The 24450-nt window shown below is 33.2% G+C and overlaps 2 protein-coding genes across 3 annotated transcripts in view; one reads left to right on the top strand and one right to left on the bottom strand.

Annotated features, from left to right (window-relative positions):
• The first annotated feature begins 6418 nt into the window (after positions 1-6418).
• LOC134709446 (uncharacterized) lies at positions 6419-11109 on the top strand. The gene is made up of 6 exons (XM_063569605.1): positions 6419-6530; positions 6647-6846; positions 8300-8632; positions 8985-9037; positions 9787-10057; positions 10738-11109. The coding sequence occupies exons 2-6, from the start codon at positions 6678-6680 to the stop codon at positions 11091-11093; spliced, it is 1182 nt and encodes a 393-aa protein (XP_063425675.1). The 5' UTR covers positions 6419-6530; positions 6647-6677; the 3' UTR covers positions 11094-11109.
• Positions 11110-18002: 6893 nt separating this feature from the next.
• Positions 18003-24450, bottom strand: part of LOC134711517 (collagen alpha-2(IV) chain-like) — a 55705-nt gene continuing 49257 nt past the window's right edge. For both annotated transcript variants that reach the window (XM_063572146.1, XM_063572145.1), the window contains 6 exons: positions 23683-23827; positions 22989-23325; positions 22570-22682; positions 21392-21597; positions 20800-20886; positions 18003-19496 (listed from right to left, as the gene is read on the bottom strand). In XM_063572146.1, coding sequence (XP_063428216.1) covers positions 19245-19496; positions 20800-20886; positions 21392-21597; positions 22570-22682; positions 22989-23325; positions 23683-23827 — 1140 coding nt within the window. In that variant the 3' untranslated portion in view covers positions 18003-19244. The remainder of the gene's footprint in view (positions 19497-20799; positions 20887-21391; positions 21598-22569; positions 22683-22988; positions 23326-23682; positions 23828-24450) is intronic.

Raw genomic sequence — 24450 nt, 5'->3', positions numbered from 1 at the left:
TATGGTGTATGGGATGACTGTAATTGATACATGTCAGTCTGGCAGGTTTCATCTGACCGCGACCTCATTTTCATGGTTCATTGAATAATATTAATTTTATGTGGTATATCTGTTTTTCAAGTACTTTAAGCAACAGGTCAATTATATTTGGTGTATGGAATAATAGTTATACATGACTATCTGGCAGTTATCATCTGACCTTGACCTCATTTTCGTAGTTTATTGGTCAATGTTAAGTTTTTGTGTTTTGACCTGTTTTTAAAGTAAATATTTAAGTGGTGTATGGAGTGATTGTAATATGTAAATGTCAGTCGGGCAAGTTTTGTCTTATCTTGACCTCATTTTCAGGTTTGGTCTGTTTTTCAAGTACTTTAAGCAAAAGGTCAGCTTTATTTATTGTAAAGTGTAGATATATATCTGTATGGCAGGTATGACCTTGACATTATTTTCATAGTTCATTGGTTAATGTGAAGTTTTTTGTCAAGACTGCGACTTAAGTTGTAGAAAGCTCTACATAGGGACAGTTAATTGACTTCTTAAAAACCTTTACAGTATATGTAAGATGTAGAAGACTTTGTATATATATGCCTTATGTTTCAAAGTTTTAGTAAAAAAAAATAATATCAAAACAGCAACTAGAAATAGTAAATAATGCCCCAGAGGTCATATGTTATAGGACTAGAGGTAATAGTATATGGAGCTGATCTTTAATTGATCTGAAAAGCAAAATAAAGTTATCATGAAAGAATTCATCACAGTGGCGGATCCAGAAATTTTCTGGTTAACTGTTGGAAGGACCGAATACCAAAAATGTTAACCGGTTAACAAGACCTTTTTTCAATTTCAATAGATTTGATCTATAAATGTATATTGAAATCATTAAAATAACTTTGTTCTATTTGAAAATTATGGTCGTGGTAATGAATTTGACAGATCAACTTGTCTATTAGCTCTGTGCAAGATCTTAAGGAAACACAATTAGTATTTTATTTTTCATCGAATATTATGTAGACCTATATCTGAATGTGCAACCTCCATTGTGCATGGCTTTGTCAAACTTTAAACGAAATGCCAACTAAAAAGAATTGTGAAATGCAAATCAACGTGGATGTAATTATTGTATAGTTAATGGTCTGAAAGAAATTTTTTTATCATTTTGAATTGAAACACTCCACAATATTTTTCTGAGACATCAAGGGATTATGGATTAAGAATTTAAAAAAAAATTTAATCGGAAGTTCGTATGAACGTTATAGTGTATTCGGTAAAAACAAGTCAAACTTTGCCAGGAATCCTCAGAGACGGGCCTTATAATGCCAATCATCGTATTACAAAAATGTACATTTGTAGGGTAAAAAAGACGAGGCCTTAAACATCAACTTAAACTTACTGTTAACCCGTTAATCAGTTGAACGATTATCTTAGTAACCTGATAGGCAAAACTGTACGATTTGATCTTTATAAAATTTTACTGGAAGGTTCAATACACCAATATGTAGGTTGTTATTGATGTAAGGGGTTATAGTATCAACAGTTTAATAAGAAAGAAGGGGCCAACAACAAGGATTTTTGTAGTTTCTGGACAAAACTTTTGTGTAATAGTATATCTCTTTGAAATTGTACCACAAAATTCGATATCAGAAAGGAAGGCTTGGATTAATGTTGGAGGTTATTGCTTAACAGTTTCAGGAATAAGAGACCAAAAGGGCCAAAAATCGCAAAGGGAACTCTGAAATTGAGTTTGGGTTGGAACTCCAAGGGAGTGTGAAAAATTTATTGGTTGGTTTGAAATTTCAAATTTTTTGAATAGTTTCAAGAAGTCACTTAGAAATTTCCAATTACACAGTATTGTAAAATAGCACAGTATTGGGGCCAAAAGTAAGAAATGTTCTGTTGTTCTGTTGCACAGTATTGCCCGATCACAAGAAATCTTCAATTGTACAGGTTTATACATTTATAGCATAGTTTTTTGTCGAGCCTGCAACTTTTGTTTCAGAAACCTCGACATAGGGATAGTGATCCAGTGGCAGCGGTGTTAGCTAACTTCTTAAAAGCTTTATATTTTTAGAAGGTAGAAGACCTTGATGCTTCATACTTTGAATATAAATGCCTCATGTTACGAACTCTCTGTCAGTCACATGTCCAATGTCCTTGGCCTCATTTTCATGCTTCAGTGACAACTTGAAAAAAAAGTGAATATTTTTTGTAATGTTAAATTCTCTCTTTAATATTATATGTAATAGGTTAACTATATATGTTATGTGCGTACCTTGCAAGGTCCTCATCCCTGTCAGACAGTTTTCACTTGACCTCAACCTCATTTCATGGATCAGTGAACAAGGTTAAGTTTTGGTGGTCAAGTCCATATCTCAGATACTATAAGCCATGGGTCTAGTATATTCAGTGTATGGAAGGACATTAATGTGTACATGTCCAACTGGCAGGTGTCATCTGACCTTGACCTCATTTTCATGGTTCAGTGGTTATAGTTAAGTTTTTGTGTTTTGGTCTGTTTCTTATACTATATGCAATAGGTCTACTATATTTGGTGTATGGAATGATTGTAAGGTGAACATGTCTAGCTGACAGGTGTCATCTGACCTTTACCTCATTTTCATTGTTAAGTGGTCAAAGAATTATTTTAATTTTGGTTTCTTGTGTACAATTTGGAAATAAGTATGGCGTTCATTATCACTGAACTAGTATATATTTGTTTAGGGGCCAGCTGAAGGACGCCTTCCAGTTGCGGGAATTTCTCGCTACATTGAAGTCCTGTTGGTGACCTTCTGCTGTTCTTTATCTTTGGTCGGGTTGTTGTCTCCTTGACACATTCCCCGTTTCCATTCTCAATTGTAAAGTTGAGTTTTGGTCTATTTTTCTAATACTTTATGCATTAGGTCAACTATATTTGGTGTATGGAAATATTTTATGATCTATATGTCTGTTACACAGGTTTTATTTGACCTTGACCTCATTTTCATGGTCCATTGTTAAGTGTTCAGTGTTTGTGTTTTGGTCTGTTTTTCTTAATTTATAAGCAATAAGTCAACTATATTTGTGGTATTGAAGAATTGTTAGCTGTACATGTCTGCCTGGCATGGTTCATCTGACCTTGACCTCGTTTACATGGTTCATTGATCAATGTTTCGTTTTCTTGTTTAATGTTGAGTTTATGTGACATTTGTAATAAAGCTTTATATCAAGGTCTATCAAGTCAACATAATAACAATGATAAGTAAAGAAGGCGAGACATTTCACCGTGTGCACTGTTGTGGCAAAAGCAAGAAATCTTCTATTGCACAGTACTCGGCTATAGCACAGTATTGCCCAATCACAAGAAATCTTCAATTGCAAAGTATTGCTCAATAGCACAGGATTGTACAATAGCACAGTTTTGCGCCAAAACAAAAAATATTCAATTGCACAGTATTGGGCAATAGCACATGATTGGGTCAAAGTAAGAAATCTTCTATTGCACTATAGCACAGTATTGCACAATTACAAGAAATCTTCAATTGCACAGTATTGCACAATAGCAAAGAAACTTTAATTACACAATATTGCGCTATAGCACAGTATTGCCCAATCACAAGAAATCTTAAATTGCAGAGTATAGGGCAATAGCACAGGATTTGGGAAAAGCAAGATATCTTCTTTTGCATAGTATTGTACAATAGCACATGATTGTACAACGGCACAGTATAGAGCAAAAGTAAGAAATCTGACTGTACAATAGCACAGGATTATACAATAGCACAAGACAAAAGATAACCAACGTACAACACTACACACAGCAGCTACGCTACACAGAATGTTAAAGATACAATAAACCTATCATAGATACCAGGACTAAATTTTGTAATTACGCCAACGGGGAAATGAAAATAACATCAGGCCTCTGGACAATTTGGATAAAAACTTGAAGTACTGCGCGAGCTGAACTAACAAAAAAGGAGGACAAGGGGGTCCCAATAATAGTGTAACAGCAAATTGATTTGGCTTATAACAAATAACAAGGAATTAAAATGGACAAAAACAGATAACAGTAAATGAAATATATAAATAAGTCAGGCCCTGGACTGATTGAAAGATTATGTCTCCATCATATGGAAATCAAGCACAATCCCTTCCGTTTCTGATTTTTTTTTTTATTAATTGTAACTCATAACAATACACAAACACGTTACAGGTCCGCAATTAGCGGTGTACAGTCAGTCCAAATTGGAGTTTTGATAGCTTGACAATATACGGAAACTCCATAGCAGACAAAAATTATATCTAGTACAATTTTAAGGGCAGTTATGGTATCAAAGCAGGTCCAATTGACATAGTTCGTTTTCATTATTACTGAAAAATGACCTGAAAGAGTTTAAATATATATATTTGTATTCTGATTTTTTTTAAATGCACATTCAATGTATGAGGATTGTGATTTTTTCTTAATAAGACTACGAGGCACAGTGGACACTGGTATATAGGGTAGAAAAATCAAAAGCACAAATTATAAGCATGCAATTTATCAAGTACTTCAAAAGAATTTTGACACTCCAATTATTCCACTATTTTCAAAGGCCTTATTTGAACAACTGATTATCAGGTTTTTGAGTGTACCAAGTGTACTAGTAAGTGGAATAAATAGTTTAGTAGTGGAACAATGGCTTAAGGACGAAATAAATATTTGTTTTTAATGAGTTATGTGCAGCTTCAGAACCCAATACATGGTTTGAACTTTCATTGTACAATGTATTTGGTTTTGCTTTGAAAAGAATCACAGATCTGAGTCTGTATACTTTATTTTATAAAATGTTAAATGGTAGTAAGGACCTACATGTTGTTTTTAATTGAGATCCTCATCAGTTATCCCTGGCCATATATTTTCCTTTTTGTCATATTAAGAAATGCTCGAATTCAATGTGTACGTACTGGAAACGAGGAACATTATCCCCATAATTTTTTTTTTATTCTAAATACATAGATATAGGAAAATGTGGTATGAGTGCCAATGAGACAACTCTCCATCAAAGTAACACTTTATAAAAGTAAACCATTGTAGGTAAAACAAAAAAAAGCCTTGAATACGGAGCTTGTTCATAAAAAAAAATTATACAAAGGATAATCATTAGATAAACTTGAATTGTCCTGGACCTCACTGATATTAATGTATTTATGTGTCAGTGATCTGTGATGGGTATATATTAATGAGATCCTTCACCAAATACAATACGGGACCACCATATTACAAGTGGTGGACCCCAATGTCCAATAATCTTCAATTTCTACCAAATATGGGCCGTCAACAAAAAAATGCTAACATTCCAATTTTTAATAACAGTTAACAGCAAATATATTATCACTATAACATATAACAAATAAAACTAATAGTCCAATAACAGCTAACAATATTATCACAATAACATATAACAAAAAAACTAATAGTCCAATAACAGCTAACAATGAATAAGACAATAACAGCTAACAACAAATATATTTTCAGAATAACAGATAACAAAGAATTAAATTGCCCCATAACAGCATATTTTTTTAATAACAATTAAACCCCTTGCCCCCCCCCCCCTCACAAAAGTTATACTCCAACGCCTTACAAAAGTTACAATTGGCTGGGAAACCCTAAAACTATAATGATCAAAAAATAGGTCGCATGTTAATGATTAAGATTGTGATAAAGTTAAATAAATTGTAAAAAAGGGGTCTAGGAGGAGAAGTACTATGTGCAGCTATGATGTCATTTAAAATTAAATCAAAAATGTATTCAAATAACAAAATGATATGATAGGTGCAAAAACAAATAATGCATGTCAACAATATTTAGTCAAAAATTTATACATACATTTTGTATCTGCATTTGCTGGACAAAAACTTACACATTTTTTTGTCCAGCAGATGCGGATAAAAAAATTATACTATAACGAAATGACAAACATATAGACGGAATCCTTTGTCAATGGACAAACAAACATATAGACGGAATCCTTTGTCACTCTAAAAGGTGACGTATTATAAATTATGTACTTTTAATTCAGAAATGAAATGAAAATGAACATTGATCATCTTTATACCACAATATAGGAATCTGAGAAAGTCCGAGAAAACTTTGCGCTTGTGAGGAACCATTTTACTTCGAAAAGAGGGGGGTATTGAAAAAAGGTATTCTGACATGTAATGCCAAATTATTTGAACAGATATTCTGTTTAATCACAATCAGAGGACAAAACAAATACCCGAATCCAGATTTTCCCCATACCTCATATTGTTAAATTTTGAGCAAATAATTTGATTGATAGCGTTAAAAAAAAAAATCTGACTCAAACAAAAAGCAATACCCCACCCCTTTTAAAGTGTATTGGTTTCTCCCTATAGTGACTATACCATTCATCGACGTCATAAACATCTCTTCTGACAACGTTATCGTCGATGTATCTTCGATAAATTGCACAAGCATATTTTTTTAGACGTCTAAATTGATCTCGTGCAGCATTTCTGAAGAACATAGACTTCGTAAGCGAAGAGTGGTAAGTTACTTTAAAGTATTTTTCGTAAGTTCTTTGTTTTGTTGTGCAAATTTAGAAAGCGGATAAAGGGAAGGGGTTAAAACGGATTTCATAATGCTTTTTTTTTTAATTTGCAGTTGACTCAACAATCAACAGGACAACTTCAGTATGGAGTGGACAGCAGAAAAAGAAGAAAAAGTACATAAAGTAATGGCTGAATTAAGTGAAGCAATCATTTGTGTTGCTTCCTTTGAATTCACATACGAACAGTGGGCAAATGTAGAAGGAGACATAAGAGCAGCTGAGGATAGGGAATCTGCCCTGATAAAGGAGTTAGGTATGTCAGTAATCTCCCTCCCCTGTCATAGCTGAGGATAGGGAATCTGCCCTGATAAAGGAGTTAGGTATGTCAGTAATATCTCCCCTGTCATTGCTGAGGATAGGGAATCCGCCCTGATAAAGGAGTTAGGTATGTCAGTAATCTCCCTCGCCTGTCATAGCTGAGGATAGGGAATCTGTCCTGATAAAGGAGTTAGGTATGTCTGTAATCTCCCTCCCCTGTTATAGCTGGGGATAGGGAATCTGCCCTGATAAAGGAGTTAGGTATGTCATAAATCTCCCTCCCCTGTCATAGCTGAGGATAGAGAATCTGCCCTGATAAAGGAGTTAGGTATGTCAGTAATCTCCCTCCCCTGTCATTGCTGAGGATAGGGAATCTGCCCTGATAAAGGAGTTAGGTATGTCAGTAATCTCCCTCCCCTGTCATTGCTGAGGATATGGAATCCGCCCTGATAAAGGAGTTAGGTATGTCAGTAATCTCTCTCCCCTGTCATAGCTGAGGATAGAGAATCTGCCCTGATAAAGGAGTTAGGTATGTCATTAATCTCTCCCCTGTCATTGCTGAGGATAGGGAATCCGCCCTGATAAAGGAGTTAGGTATGTCAGTAATCTCTCTCCCCTGTCATAGCTGAGGATAGAGAATCTGCCCTGATAAAGGAGTTAGGTATGTCATTAATCTCTCCCCTGTCATTGCTGAGGATAGGGAATCCGCCCTGATAAAGGAGTTAGGTATGTCAGTAATCTCTCTCCCCTGTCATAGCTGAGGATAGAGAATCTGCCCTGATAAAGGAGTAAGGTATGTCAGTAATCTCCCTCCCCTGTCATAGCTGAGTATAGGCAATCTGCCCTGATAAAGGAGTTAGGTATGTCAGTAATCTCCCTCCCCTGTCATAGCTGAGGATAGGGAATCCGCCCTGATAAAGGAGTAAGGTATGTCAGTAATCTCTCTCCCCTGTCATTGCTGAGGATAGGGAATCTGCCCTTATAAAAGAGTTATGTATGTCAGTAATCTCCCTCCCCTGAGGATAGGGAATCTGCCCTGATAAAGGAGTTAGGTATGTCAGTAATCTCCCTCCCCGGAGGATAGGGAATCTGTCCTGATAAAAGAATTAGGTATGTCAGTAATCTCCCTCCCCTGTCATTGCTTAAACTTTTGAATGTAATTTACAAAATAGTCCGAGATTACTCTGACGTCCGGACGTCCGAATAATCTCGGACTATACAAAATCACGATCGTCTTTTTCATCATTTCGAACAACTTATATTTCTCGTAACCGTATACCAAATCCTGACAAAATCGTATTTATACGAGTAGTTAATTTTCCAGATACTTTTCTTGAGTTGTTAGGTTGTTGTCTAATTGGAATGTACTTGATATCGCCTTAATATATGTCTCTGGCAGCACTTAATTTGCAAGAAAATTAAAATTATACTCGTGTTGCTCTATTTAGACAAATTAAAAGAACATGGCACAACCGAAAAAGAAGATTTCGAAAGGGAAGAATATGGGTTGAATGTTCAAGACGACACCGATAATATATCTGACGAATTGAAAGACTTGGACGATGCATTAGACGTGGCAGAACAGCAGATGGCATCTATTAGATCAGAACATCAAGGTGCACCTATGAGTGCAGCAGAGCAACAAGAGGCATTAATTAGAGCAGAACATCCAGAGGAATCTTTGAGAGCAACAGAACAGCTGGAGGCATCTGCGAGTGCAGCAGAACAAGAGGAATCTATGAGTGTAGAGGAACAAAAAGAGGCATACATGAAATTAGCAGGTAATGACACATTTCTTAATTCCATTAATAGCCACTTGTTTTATTTTAATAATTTTAATTCTGATTTGTTTTACACTTTAACTTCATAAACAGTTCTACCTTATTATGTCCGTGTTTTTTGATGATTTTTTTACTCTTACCTAAATAGTAGCATATTTTCTGTTAGTATATTTAAAAAAAATGTTAAGCCGTTTTCGGTGTTTTTGTTAGAGAGTGAAAATCCTTATCATCATTGGCTGGATCTGTATATCTTATGTAATCTTGTCAGGTGTTTTTGTAGTTTTTTTTTAAATGAAAATGACAATTCTGATCACTACATATAGTTATATTCATGAGAGTATTTTATTTTTAGATGCTTTAGGACCAACAGAAAAATCGCCAAAGAATGCTGGATATCTTTTCCAGGTACAATACAATATTTAATAAATTAGTCATGGGGTTTTGAGCTATTCTGATCTGTCCACAGTTTTGCACTTGTTGCTTAATATTTTAGCACGAGCGACAGTGTTCTCTATTGTTTGTCTTGGTTTGTGTCTTTTACTTCTTCGGGCTACAAGGGTTACTGGGGAATAGAAATATGGCCGCTAATTGTTCTTCCAACCGGCAGTAAAAACGCTTGCCAAAATTGGGCTTTCATTTGGCTGTGTGGGATGTATCAAGATATACAGCCACATCCGATCAGAATGGGTTCGCTAAATCCGATGCCGAACCCTTACAACAACAACAACAACTGTTTGAGGGTCCGTAGGTGGCCTGTTACACGACAAAATTTATGTACCTATCCAAATACCCTCTATTCCAATGGCAATCCAAATTTCCCCGACCATCATCCCGGATGGCCTCTTTTACAAGACCTACCTAGTATTGTATTTATTGCCAACTCGCTCTCGTCCAGAACATGCATGCCATATTTGCCACTGGACGTTAAGCAACCATCAATCAGTCAATTTATTTCTTCGGCGTAGTCAGAATGCATAGTTGGTGGGATCTTGTTTACTGTTCAATATGTTAGTATACTTCCTGTTTTGCTTTTAATTTTTGATGGGATATGGATTATAGTCATTTTCCCCAAAACACAATACATGTGAAAGTGTAACATGTTGTACGACTATATTATAACAATTAAATATATACATGCTGTGATATTTTCATAGGATATTGTCCAGAATTCTAAACAGAATGGGGACATTAGCAAACAAACAAAAAAAGACAGAAAGAGGATAAAAAGAAATATTAAGAAAGACGAGAAATTACGAGAAAAAATTGCTAAAAAAGAGGAAAAAGTTGTACAGTTACACTTACAGTTGGTAGATCAAATTATGAAAAGGAACAACAAGGACATCAAAGTACAACGAAAAATAGAAGAACAGAGGAGAAAGAAGATTGACAAGATTCAGATAAAAGCTCAAAAGATGTTAGAGAAAGGTATTCATTTTATTGAAATGTACCATTCCAGGGTTATTTTCCGTAAGCGATTTCATACGGCGGCTTTGACGGGACGAGTAATAGTTTAAAATGTCAACACATGCTAGTTGGAAAAAAAACATAGTACAAACTGGTATTTTTTATTTCAACCAACATGTTTTACATGTGTAAATACGAAATATAATCACATCTTTGCATGTTTCAATCTTATTAAATAAGTATACGCACCACTTGATCCTAAAAACAATTATATGTCGTCGTGTGTTAAAAAATACTCGAGGAGCAAGTGATACGAACTTATTTTAATAAGATTGTGCAAGTTGCTAAAGCGGTTATTGGATTAACACTTGGTATGCTGTATTTTTTTCTATTGCACACTAATAAATTTTAAAAAGTACAACAAAAGCACATTAAATTGTTAAAAGTTCAGTTCCTTGTCCAGTTTCATTTTAAGTGCAATATATAATGTACTTTTTCATGTTCTTTGAAAAGCAGCTTTTTCTTTATCAAACATGACTTTATGTATAGTTAAACATGATTAAATAGCTGATACCAAGTTAATACTGAACTAAATTTTAAATGCAAAAATAATTAAAAAAAAAATAATTTGTTTTTGTTTATTGGTTTAATATTATGATCTTAAAAATGCAGGATATATATACTAACACTTGTGTTTACAGAAATGAAGAGGATACAGAAAGTAGATGCAAAAGATGAAAAGAAGAAAAAGACCCCCATTATGGTTGAAAAGGACATAAAACGAGATTTAAAAAAAAGCAAAACAAAGACAGAGACAGAGAATAGTAAGGGTCAGGAGGTGAAAGAGGCACACAATAAAGATGGTGTAAAGGCAATGAAGAAAATCAAAACAAAGAAAGAGGCAAAGAAAAGCAAAGATGAAAACATGAAAGAGTCCCAAACTATGGAAAAAAATGATATTAACGGAAAGAAAAACTCAATATCAGCAAACATTCAGGCATTTTTGAGAATCTTTTCTTGCAGTAAACACCAGGAAAAGGATGAAGCCGTAGTTTGATAAATCGTTTTTTGTATTATACCAAAATTTTTATATTTTTGACTGTTTTTGTTTTGTATATATATTAAATTTTCTATAATTTTTGTTATCTCCGTTTTTCATATTTTATTTTCTGGTTGATACGTCAAAATGGAATTATATGCATAAAGTGTCGACACGAGGGGACCTTCCTGAAGAAAGATGTAACGAATGAAGGTCGGCGGTCCGGTTTCCTCCACCACTTACCGCCTTTAAATAACACAATAGTACTAAAACTGGTGAACAATGAATGATGCTGGTTAAATTGTCGCTAAAAATATTCTTACTCCTATAGCTGAACGTAATAAAATGTGTATGGCTAAAGTTCAGCATAAAAAAACGTGAACATGCAGAAGCATGACAATATATTACTGATAAAGTGTGTATATATTTCAAATTCTGTAAACGAAGTTGCCTGTATACTTCACTAAGGAGAATTTTTGTGAATCGGTTTATTAACCCATTTGAACTCATGGTCGAAGTTCAAGATGTTAACCGGTATTAACGTATTTTTTTGCGTTGCGTTTACATCATTGAGGACATCTATTTTTATTGCGGGGTTTCACATATTTAAATCGGAATTATAGAATAATGGAATGTTGTTAGCAGAATCAAAACAGAAAATGATGATTTTTTTTTCAGCAATACATAAATGGGATTGAGGGTCTGTGTATTCACATTATTTGTAAACTGACTCTCCTTATTCCTGTGCAGCGTGTGCTTTACATCGACACCACAGTACTTCAACCAGTCAGGGAATGTTTATTTGGGGCATTCGAACTATTTTAACTCAGATTTATGCACATTTTAATCGAAACTGTAGACAAATGGAATATTGCTTAGTACATATAGAATAGAAAATTATGAATACTTTTAGCTAAAGATAAATTGAATGGGGGTTCTGTGACATTATTTGTACAACTCTCCTTACTGATGCCATATTTTGGAATTTACGTGACATAAATGGTTCGCGAAAATTAATATTTTTATATATAGTATAGTCATATTTTTTACATGTCTGTCTGGCATGGTTCATAGGTCAATGTTTAGTTTTCTTGGTTTAGTCTGTTTCTTAAAAAACTATAAGCAATAGGTCAACTATATTTAGTGTATTGAATGATTGTATAAAGGTGTACATGTATTTATCGTTTGGTTTATAGGACCTTGACCTCATATTTTTGGTTCAAGTTAACTTTATGTTATAGTTGTTGTAAAGCTTTACTTTTAGGAATAGCAACATTATATCAATGGTTCGTAAAGAAGGTGAGACATTTCAGGATGTGCACTGTTGTTTTTATACGCCCGTAAAAATTTTGACAGGACGTATTATGTTACATTGTTTATACAAATGTCATGTGTCCGTCCGTCTGTACGTCTATCCATCTGTCTGTCCGGCGTAAACATGTCGCACCGTAACTTGAGAAATTTTATGAAACATATTATAGTTGTTACATATGATGATCAAATGATCTGTTTACTTTTTGGTGAAATAAGATTTAAACTTTTTGAGTTACGGCACTTTGTAACTAAAACAGAGGGTGTTTTTTCACATGTCGCACAGTATATCAAAGATTTTTGATTATTGATTAAAACTTTACACACTTCTTAGTTATATGAATCTAAGATCTGTATACTTTTTGGTGATGATTCAAAATTTCATTTTAGAGTTATTGAGTATTTTGTAAAAAAAAAAGGGGGGGGGGGGGGGGGTTACATGTCGAACTGTATCTCAAAAACGATTTATGAGTAGTGCTTAAAACTTAACACTTCTTTGTTATATTAATCTTAAGATCTGTATACTTTTTGGTGATGATTCAAAATTTTATTTTTCAGTTATTTAGTATTTTGAAAAAAAGGGGAAGGTTTTTTTTTACATGTCAAAAACAATTTATATTTATGATTATTGCTTAAAACTTTACACACTTCTTTGTTATATTTATATAAAGATCTGTATATTTTTTGGTTTTGATTAAAAATTTTATTCTAGTGACATTTAGTTTTAAAAGAGAGGGGTTTCATATGTCCCTTCATATCTTAAAAACAATATATGGTTATTGCTTAAAACTTTCTCAAACCAGATGCTCCGCAGGGCGCAGCTTTATATGACCGCAGAGGTTGAACCCTGAACGGTAGGGGCAAGTATTGACACAACATTCAAGCTGGATTCAGCTCTAAATTTGGATTGTGATTAAATAGTTCACACAGCATAGGTTTCTGACACAGAATGAATGTGGTCTAATGAGCTTAAAAAAAAAAAATTGCCTTTGAGCAATTCACTATGCTGTTGAATATTAATCCTCTCTAAAAAAAATTTCAAGAAATTTTCTTTTTATTTATGAAATCTGAAATGAAAAAAATTGACCCCCCCAATTTTTTTTTCACATCCCCCCTTCCCTTATTTCAAAACTGATCTCAATTCAAATTTCTAATGAAGTTTGCAACAATAACTACTCATTTAAATACATCATAAAATATTAAAATGTTAAAAAAAGTGCTTGTTATCACTGACAATGACTGAATGGTAAAGATTGTTTTAATCTATCAGTTGGTAGTAAAAGTGAATATACATTGTATATTGTATAAAACAATGATTTAAGTTGATTCAACTACTATTCTGGACAAAGAAAGATAACTCCAATTGAAATCCAATTGGAATTTCTTGCTATTGCACAATATTGTGCAATTAGATATTTCTTGCTATTGTGCAATACTGTGCAATTGAAAATATTTGCTATTGCACAATACTGTGCAATTGAAAATATTTGCTATTGCACAATACTGTGCAATTGAAGATTTCTTGCTATTGCACAATACTGTGCAAATGAAGATTTCTTGCTATTGCTGAATTTATAACTGTGCAATTGAAAATTTCTTGCTATTGCACAATACTTAATTTAATAATTTTGGATCCTGATTTGGACCAACTTGAAAACTGGGCCCATAATCAAAAATCTAAGTACATGTTTAGATTCAGCATATCAAAGAGGCCCAAGAATTCAATTTTTGTTAAAGTCAAACTTAGTTTAATTTTGGTTCCTTTGGACCTTAATGTAGACCAATTTTAAAACGGGACCAAAAATTAAGAATCTACATACACAGTTAGATTTGGCATATCAAAGAACCCCAATTATTCAATTTTTGATGAAATCAAACAAAGTTTAATTTTGGACCCTTTGGGCCAACTTGAAAACTGGGCCAATAACAAAAAATCTAAGTACATTTTTAGATTCAGCATATCAAAGAACCCCAAGGATTCAATTTTTGTTAAAATCAAACTAAGTTTAATTTTGTACCCTTTGGACCTTAATGTAGACCAATTTGAAAACGGGACCAAAAATTAAGAATCTACATACACAGTTAGATTCAGCATATCAAAGAACCCCAATTATTCAATTTTTGATGAAATCAAACAAAATTTAATTTTGGACCCCAATTTGGGCCAACTTGAAAACTGGGCCAATAACAAAAAATCTAAGTACATTTTTAGATTCAGCATATCAAAGAACCCCAAGGATTCAATTTTTGTTAAAATCAAACTAAGTTTAATTTTGTACCCTTTGGACCTTAATGTAGACCAATTTGAAAACGGGACCAAAAATTAAGAATCTACATACACAGTTAGATTCAGCATATCAAAGAACCCCAATTATTCAATTTTTGATGAAATCAAACAAAGTTTAATTTTGGACCCTTTGGGCCCTTTATTCCTAAACTGTTGGGACCAAAACTCCCAAAAGCAATACCAACCTTCCTTTTATGGTAATAAACCTTATGTTTAAATTTCATAGATTTCTATTTATAAATACTAAAGTTATGGTGAGAAAACCAAGAAAAATGCTTATTTGCGAAAACCAAGAAAATGCTTATTTGGGCCCTTTTTGGCCCCTAATTCCTAAAATGTTGGGACCAAAACTCCCAAAATCAATCCCAACCTTCCATTTGTGGTCAGAAACCTTGTGTTAAAATTTCATAGAGTTCTATTCACTTTTACTAAAGTAAGAGTGCGAAAACTAAAAGTATTTGGACGACGACGAGGACGACGCCAGCGTGATAGCAATATACGACGAAATTTTTTTCAAATTTTGCGGTCGTATAAAAAACTATTCATGATTATTGCATAAAACTTTCACACAAGACAACAGTTTATCATGTTTATTCAATTATTATAAACAATATGTCATTTATATTTTGTGTATACAAAATTGAAATTGTAAGGTGTTTATGTCTGTCTGACATCATTTATCTGACACCTGCTTCTGTGATGTTTTTAGTTGAACTTTTATCTTTAAGAATTTTAATAAAAAGATCAAGGGCCAAAAAAGCAGGGATGTGCACTCTTGTATCCCATATTTGTATTTTTTTCTATAGACTATAGTAACTATAGTTTAAAAAAGAGAACAAAAAACCAGCCGAGGCAATATATTCTTAATAGTCAACAACAGTGTAAACTTTTTATTTTGATAGGACTTATTTCACATGATGATTTTTGAAATTTTTAGTTGACTCCTATATGAGTTTTGCCCCTGAATGATGATTTTAAGCCATATTTGTTGAAAATATATATATTTCAATTAAATCTGAACAGCAAGAATAAGCAGTAGGTGAAGACATGCTTATGAACATAATCTGTATTTCTGGTAAATTATTAAGCCAGGGATTTTGTTACCACACATAACTTAATTTAAAACCTTTACTAAATTCTTCCATAGATATAAAGAGTTGGATTTGAAGTTTGATTACACCTTTCAATTTCAAATAGGATAGCACATTTTCAGTTTTACGTAAATGTTGTTTACCTTGCCCAAAAATTTAGAAAAGATCCTGGTACATTGTAAACATATCAATCCCTTAAATAAACTTCTTCTTAAAATTTACCAATTAAAAACTGGAATTAGATCATTGAAAACTGTTTTCATTGATTTTGTTATCAGTAAATTGAAGGAAAATTAAATATTACTAGAACACACCCCTGAAATCCCTGGTCCGTGGTTGAATTAAAGTATATAACTATGTGCAAGTCTTATTTTAGCCTGGATAGCCAGTACTGATATTGTCATCTGATAAAGTCATGCTGATTATAAGATGTATGGAGTTTTCTCTACTTTCAAAATCTTTCTGGTTGAAACCATCAACCTGGAACTTAACAATTATTGGTAATATTAATTATTTGAAAAACAAAAGAGCCCAGAATTGAGTAATATTTTATCAACAGCATTGTCCAATTTAAGTTATAAAATAAGTTGAATTCTTTGATTCACTGTTTTGCGTCATGCCATCTAACAAATTGGGAACTGTACATATATGCCTTATTTTAAGTCTAGAATTTTAGTATTTGTATTGTCATCTTTCAAAGTCATACTGATATAAATACTAAAATAGGAAACGATGTGACAATGATAGATTTTAGTAGTGTCAACCCTGTGATCATGACCTGTGTATATAGCAAATCCTAAATTCGGATTCGACTGGAACTTGTTTATTATTGGCAATATTAATTATGTGGAAAACAAAAGGGTCTGGAGTGGTGTAATTTTTAATCAACACCATTGTCCTATATAAGCTATATATAAAGTTAAATTCTTTGATTTGTTTTTTTTTACCCCATGAGGGCTGACAAATTGGACCTTGTTATTTTAGTATTGTAGATTGTTATATACATATTCACATTCATGGATCTATATTCTGTCGATACCTGTTTCTTAGCATTGCACAAGGTCATGTTTTTCTCTGACTGTTTATGACATCTTTACATAATCCATTGGATGTTGGATGTGTACTGATTGATATTTAATCTTAGATGCAAGATTTTTTATTAGTTGTTCATGGCTTTGAACTAGCTGTCAGTAACTGAGAGTACTCTCAGATCAGTAATTTGTGTCTTTTTTGTTGTTGGGATATACAAAATTTAATCTTATATGCACATTGTTTTATTAGTTTATGGCTTTGAACTAGCTGTCAGTAACTGAGAGTACTCTCAGATCAGTAAGTAGTCTTTTTTGTTTTGTTTGGATATTCAAATATCCATACACTTCTACTCTGTTTTTGTTATATTAATATCTATTTGTATCCATCTGATGAGTTAAGCCTTTTTCAACTGATTTTAACAGTTCTTTCTTTTGTTGTACTGTTACACTACTGTCCCAGGTTAGGAGAGGGTTGATTTCCCGCTCATATGTTTAACCCCATCACATTATGTATGTATGTGATTGTCCCAAGTCAGGAGCCTGTAATTCAGTGGTTTCGTTTGTTGATGTGTTACATATTTGTTTTTCATTCAATTTTTGTACATAAATTAGACGTTGTTGTTTTCTGACCTTTTATAGCTGAATATAAGGTATGGGCTTTGCTCATTGTAGAAGGCTGCACAGTAACCTATAGCTGTTAGATTTTATGTCATTTGGTCTCTTGTGGAGAGTTGTCTCATGGCAATTATACCAAGTCTTCTTTTTAATATTGAATGACCTCGCAGATGAAATCTTTAGACATCTACTTACACTAATGACCATTTTTACTCATTTTGTGTTTTATTGAAGGGGCATAACTCTAGAAAAGTAAAAGTGATGACACCAAAATTCAAACTTGCTCTGTGTTTTGTGGTTTTAAGCATTGTGTATAAGTTTCATAACATTTGGTTGAGGAAAACTATTGTTAGAGAAAGGAAATAAAATAATTCAGCATTTTTTCCATTTGTAAAGGGGCATAACACAATGGTTAAAGTGACGCTACCCAATTTGTTTAATGGTGACACAGCATTATATAAAAATCCACACCTAAAGGTATGAAAGCACATGTGTAGATGTCTACAATATATACAAAACAATAATTCAAATTGGTTGTAAAAAGATTTATTGACTGACTAGAGACAAAGAATATGCTGACTAGAAGTTCTTATTTGACAATACATTCAGCAGACGAATATTAAAATTTTGAATAAAAGGAAACCAAAATTTCGAAGTGAGATGATTATTTTAAAATTCTTATTACAAATTATTGTACAAAGTCATAATAGAATGATACTATCAAAAAATATAGATAATCGTGTACAATATAAAGTAAACAAAAGTTTGTGAAAGACATTGTGGTACCTGTCCCTTCTTCATAAAACTATTAAAAGAAAAGTTTTGAGTACAGTATTAAATTCAGAAACAATATTATACAGTTTTAAAATGCATTTTGTTCATATCAAGTCCTACAATTTGAGTATTCTCTCCATTTTCATCAATGCAAGTTGATGATAAAAATCATATAACCCCCCATACATTAGCAAATACTAAACATTAAGTATACAATGAAAATTCAAAAATAATACATACAACCATAGCACCTTATGAAACCAGTAAAAAACACTATAATACAGTTTGAGCTTAATGCAATGATGAAAGAAAAAACTTTTAAATCTTACAACATCCCTCCCTAAACTTTTAATCTTTATTAAACTTGCAAAGAGAATTAAACTACAGTTAACTGATATAGGAATTAAATTCAGTACTGAATGGGTCTGAAGAGGGCTAAGATTGCATTCCACAAGCAAGTGATTCTGATGTAATATTTTGTCTCCACTTTAAACAGTTCTTTACTTTGTAACATGCAATGTTATTCAAGCAAGGTCGTTTAGCCCTTTTTTATAAGCCATCTCAAATTCAAATCAATAATTAATCAAAACAGTATGCTAAAAAAATAAAGTCATGTGTTGATATTTCCCCGTTTTACAGACATAAAATAACATTCCCTCATATAACTAGAGCTTTGGATTCAGTACTGAATTTATCTTGATACATCTGTATTATTTTTTTTTACCCTTTTTCAGTTTTTCAATTGCTTCAAACTTTTTCTTCCCATCTAAATTTTTTTTATAGGTTAATTTACTTTTTGTTAAAAAAAAATCTTGCCTACCATCATTGAGTTTTATTCTACAAGTAGTAATACTAATCACATATAAACTAATAAAAGTGGACATGTCAACACTGTTTGAGCGAGCAAAGTAATCACAATTTTCTCACACATTCATACATCTCACAGAAGCATAGAATAATTACATAAACAAATTAACATTTTTATTTATTCACATGTATGATCAATCGATTTAGTTTTTAGACAACATGTCAAGTTTAGATTAAAGTCAAAACAACCCAATTAGCTTCTCATACAAACTTGACAACGACCGACTCTTGTTCTTAAGTTTCCTGCTTTTAGAGTTTCACCTATCGGTCTTCGGAATTGATTATATTGTTCTATTGTGGCTATCCAGTAACTGAGAGAAGTGGCATAATAATTACATGTGCCTCTACTGTGGCACTCTATAAATGGAGCTGCTCTGAAATCTTCTAGACAAGATCCAGGGGACTGCATATTCTGACCAGATCCACGACCACCAGCTCCAGTGTTCTGAAATAAATATTAACAAACAATGAAATAACAAGAATAAAAATATTGTAAGGGAATATAATTCATACAGATATATGGAAGTGTTTAACAACCTTGACTGGCTTTTCAGCCCTCGCACGGTCAGCTGGGTGTCTGAAGAAGTTTGGTGAGCTTTAACATATTTTGATGCCGTGGGTCAGGAACAAGTAGTGGAGGTCGCAATATGTAGGCCGCCATCTTGGTTTTGGTGAGTTGTTTTTGGTTTGTTGACTATTTTGTTGTTTATTCTTCACTAACTGCTGCTTTCAGGGCCAGTTTGGTCAGCTTGGCAGCCTGCTAGCCTCGATGATGGAGTACTGGTAGATGATCTCGGACGTAGTTCTAAAGATGACAGGAAGCCTTATCAGGACCAACCGTGAGGCAGTGAAATGAAGGTCGTATCACCCAATAGCCTAGGATACAGCCCTCGGACATTAATCGGCATAACACTCCCCATGATACAATGGTTTTGGAGTGCATGTTAATGTGGGTACGCCAACTACTACGTCTATCTGTACGGCATGGATTGATTTCGTCATCTTAAGTAGTAAGTCGTTGATATCTAACTGTAAACCCTCATCAAAGATAGCGGGTAAAGGAGAGCTGGCCCAGAATGTCCGTTCAGCTGTAATGACTGAGACGTGACTGTGATGATGATTCATACAGAGCAGTAATATTGTAACAATATGATTATAAAAGCCCTACTATTAATCTATATAGTGTAGGCTGACAGTGCAAGGGCTGTATAGCCAGTCAAGGTCGTCAAAAACTTCTATTTGTTGTTGTATAGTGTAATATACATCTTTAAATTATCAGCATCTTGCAAAACAGAAATTTAGGGTATGAAAAGAAAGTAGCATCAATAAATAATTATTCCTTCCATACTAAAGGTTTTTACAGCTTTCTACATGAACCTTATTATAATTATTATTATATCTCAAACTTCCCTTTTGTGTTTCTTCAGAACAAGCAGAAGGACTAATTCTGTCATTTTCTACAACTGATATATTTATTCTTTATTTATTATTTTACAGACAAATTTTCAGATTTATGCTGGCATTTTGAAAATATTAAAGATCTAAATGGCAGGTGTCTGAGAAAGTAATTATTTACAAAGAAATAATAACAATTATCATATTAAATTCTAGTAAAGACAAAAAAGACCACACACAATAAATCAGACACATAAATGCTTCATCATGACACCTTAAAAAAAAATCATAATTTGCAATACTGCACATAATATTTAAAACTCAACATTACAAGTTAATGATATGGAACCTACCATCAAGAAACTGTATCCAATCCACATGCTGCTAAATCCTACAGGACATTCTGGTAGTCTTAAGGTTTGACTATGGACTGCCATAACCTGAAAAGAATGACAAGATATATAAATTCATGAATATAGATGTCAACATGATATTATATGAGATATGAGAAATCAAGATTGCTGTTAACCATTGGTTGAGATCACTGCTTGTTTACTCCAAAATCTGAAATACTCCCTTAAATAATTATATCAAACTCTATGCTTTTAATATTATTTCATTTGGTGAATTTTACAGAAGATGAATACTTTCTAATTTTAGTTGAAGGTATAGGGTTTTCTGTAATTCTTCCTATAGTAAGGTCATTTATTTCAACACTGTAGTCCTTGACAACAGGATGTTTATAGGAGTGTTTACATTTTTTAAGAAATAATTTTGTCATATTTCTTCCATTTACATATATTTGTACATTTCAATTTTGCAACTTTTAAAGTACAGTTGGCTGCAAATGGGACTGGATCTTAATTCTCATCCAAATATCTATGATTTATAAAGTTAACTTTCTTATAATTTTGATATCTTTGCATCCAACAACCATTCTCTTACCTCTCCAACAGCTTCACAGACAGAACATCTGCTGATGTAATTCTGTAATGGCCGTCCTGAGATAGGATTCATCATTGGTGTCATGGGTTCCAAGGTAGACAACCAGTAACTGTAGTCGTTTCTATTGGCCACATTACAAACGTTATTGATGTTACAGAACATAAATGGCATGGTACTGAATCTTCTCAGACAACTTCCTGAAGTACCTGTTACCATGGAAATAAAAAATATTAAAAGTAAAGGTTCATGAAAGTGTTAGTTTATCCATAATAAGAAATTTAAAAACAGACTGTGAAGCTTATTATAACTGGCAAAGTACTAAGATTTCTAAAAATAAATCAAAAGCCAACAAATCATCATACCTGTACTTTTTATTCCATTTTTGTAAAATTGTTTTAATATTGACTGATAATCAATTTACTACTGCAATTTGGCAAAACACAGATCATGTTAGTTGTTAATTGTATAAACATTATATTCTATAATCTATATTAAGCTGTACATTTAATTTATCTTATTTTTCTTTTCTTTAATTCTATAGAAATAGATTCAAACAGGGGCACACAACCCCTTTAAAACAGGAAAAACAAGAATGTGTCCATAGTACATGAATTCCCCACTTGCACTTTCATTTTCTATGTTTAGTAGACCATTTTAATTTGGCATTACATTTAGAAAGATCATATCATAGGGAACATGTATACTAAGTTTCAAGTTGATTGGATTTCAACTTCATCCAAAACTACCTTGACTAAAACTTTAACCTGAAACTTGCACTATCATTTTTCTATGTTCATTGGACCATAAAATTGGGGTCAAAACTCTAATTTGGCATTAAAATTAGAAAGATCATATCATAGGGAACATGTATACTAAGATTCAAGTTGATTGGACTTCAACTTCATCAAAAACTACCTCGACCAAAAACTTTAACCTGAAGCAGGACAAACAGATGGATGAACAGACGGATGGACATACAGACCAGAAAACATAATGCCCCTCTACTATTGTAGGTGGGGCATAAAAAGTAATTTATAGATAAAATAACAACTATTTTTGGGGTCAAATTATAGTCCTCTAACTCCTTATTCTCAGGACTTTCCCCCCTTACGTTATTGAGTGATCTGTGCCTGACTAATCCTTATGATTTAATAGTACATAAATACAAAATTACACACCTAAATCTTGACCTACAGCTCTTCCATTACCCATTATAAAACTGAGAGAGAAGCCTTCCCACATTTTGCTGGTACCACGAGGACATTCTGGAACCAATGTTGTCTGACTGTGCCTGCAATACACAATTAATACTCACATTGTTTAAGAATATAATACATTGCTTTCAGTTTTTTCTGTTTATGTTTCATGGGTTGTTGTCTAATTGATGTATAATAAGCATATAAATTATCGAATGATGCCACAAATATTCCATTCATTGTTTTTCATTTAGTTATCAAAATAAAGAGGACTAACACAACAAGAAACAAATAATGTTTGAAAAGTTCATCTTTTGTTTTTAATGAGGAATTCTGGATTGAGGAATACATGTTAAAAAGAGCTTAACAACATAAATACAGTCCTATTTTATGTTACAAACCTGGCAAAGTATATTCCTGGTGAGACACCCTGTCTACCATTTGGTCCATCCGCCCCTGGACGACCAGGTATTCCGTCAGTTCCTCCTCGTCCAGACTGTCCAGAAAAGCCATCAGGACCAGGATTACCTATTTCACCTTTTGGCCCAGGAATACCTGGCTCTCCCGTCTGACCAGGGAACCCACCATTACCTCTGGGACCTTCATCACCAGGAAGTCCCCTACGGCCATCATTTCCTCCTTGACCAGGGAATCCAGATTCTCCTTTCTGTCCTCTTGGTCCATCCCCAGGGTTTACAATTGGAGCTGGACCAGTCTGTCCACTCGGTCCCTTAGTTCCTACAATGTTATATGAATTTCTATTGTAAAAATACTTTTGTAGGTTTTAAACGCTTTATAATCAAAATATTGGGAGTTAAGATGTCAAACTATAGTTGATTAGGTAAATGTAGTAAGATTTTTCCTCACAAGAGTCTGACAGATTTTGTCAGGCTAAAACTGTTTATTTGACAGACCAGAGATTTAATGTCAATGCAGTCAGACTTCATTGGAAAATTAGGATTTGCAAAATAGTGTGGAAAACTGTGAAAAATATCAAGTGTTTGACTTGAATAGAACAGATAGTAAATATATAAATTTGTCAAAGGGCTATATAAAATATGAACTATATTGATGTTTAATCCAATATTTCTTTACCTTTTGAACCCTCTAGACCTCTTGGCCCACGGAAACCATTACGACCTTGTGCTCCAGGTTCTCCTGGTAACCCTGGCCTACCAGCAAATCCAAAATCTCCTTGTTCTCCTTTATTTCCAGGAAGAGCAGCTACACCATCTTCACCCTAAAGACAACAAATATATCAATACTAAGTCATCTTCACCCTAAAGACAACAAATATATCAATACTAAGCCATCTTCTCCCTAAAGACAACAAATATATCAATACTAAGCCATCTTCACCCTAAAGACAACAAATATAATAATACTAAGCCATCTTCACCCTAAAGACAACAAATATATCAATACTAAGCCATCTTCACCCTAAAGACAACAAATATATCAATACTAAGCCATCTTAGTCCTAAAGACAACAAATATATCAATACTAAGCCATCTTCTCCCTAAAGACAACAAGTATATCAAAACTATGGCATCTTCACCCTAAATACAACAAATATATCAATACTAAGCCATCTTCACCCTAAAGACAACAAATATATCAATACTAAGTCATCTTCACCCTAAAGACAACAAATATATCAATACTAAGCCATCTTCTCCCTAAAGACAACAAATATATCAATACTTAGTCATCTTCACCCTAAAGACAACAAATATATCAATACTAAGCCATCTTCACCCTAAAGACAACAAATATATCAATACTAAGCCATCTTCTCCCTAAAGACAACAAATATATCAATACTAAGTCATCTTCACCCTAAAGACAACAAATATATCAAT

The sequence above is a fragment of the Mytilus trossulus genome, chromosome 3 (assembly GCF_036588685.1).
Source record: "Mytilus trossulus isolate FHL-02 chromosome 3, PNRI_Mtr1.1.1.hap1, whole genome shotgun sequence".
In the NCBI taxonomy this organism is placed as follows: domain Eukaryota; kingdom Metazoa; phylum Mollusca; class Bivalvia; order Mytilida; family Mytilidae; genus Mytilus; species Mytilus trossulus.
The sequence above is the reverse complement of the archived record's forward strand: the minus strand, read 5'-3'. Positions and strand labels throughout refer to the sequence as shown.

Coding starts and splice junctions, on each gene's coding strand:
- LOC134709446 (XM_063569605.1), top strand. CDS start 6,678: ATGGAGTGGACAGCAGAAAAAGAAGAAAAAGTACATAAAGTAATGGCT. Junction 6,847..8,299: donor TGCCCTGATAAAGGAGTTAG/GTATGTCAGTAA, acceptor TGCTCTATTTAG/ACAAATTAAAAGAACATGGC. Junction 9,038..9,786: donor ATGCTGGATATCTTTTCCAG/GTACAATACAAT, acceptor ATATTTTCATAG/GATATTGTCCAGAATTCTAA.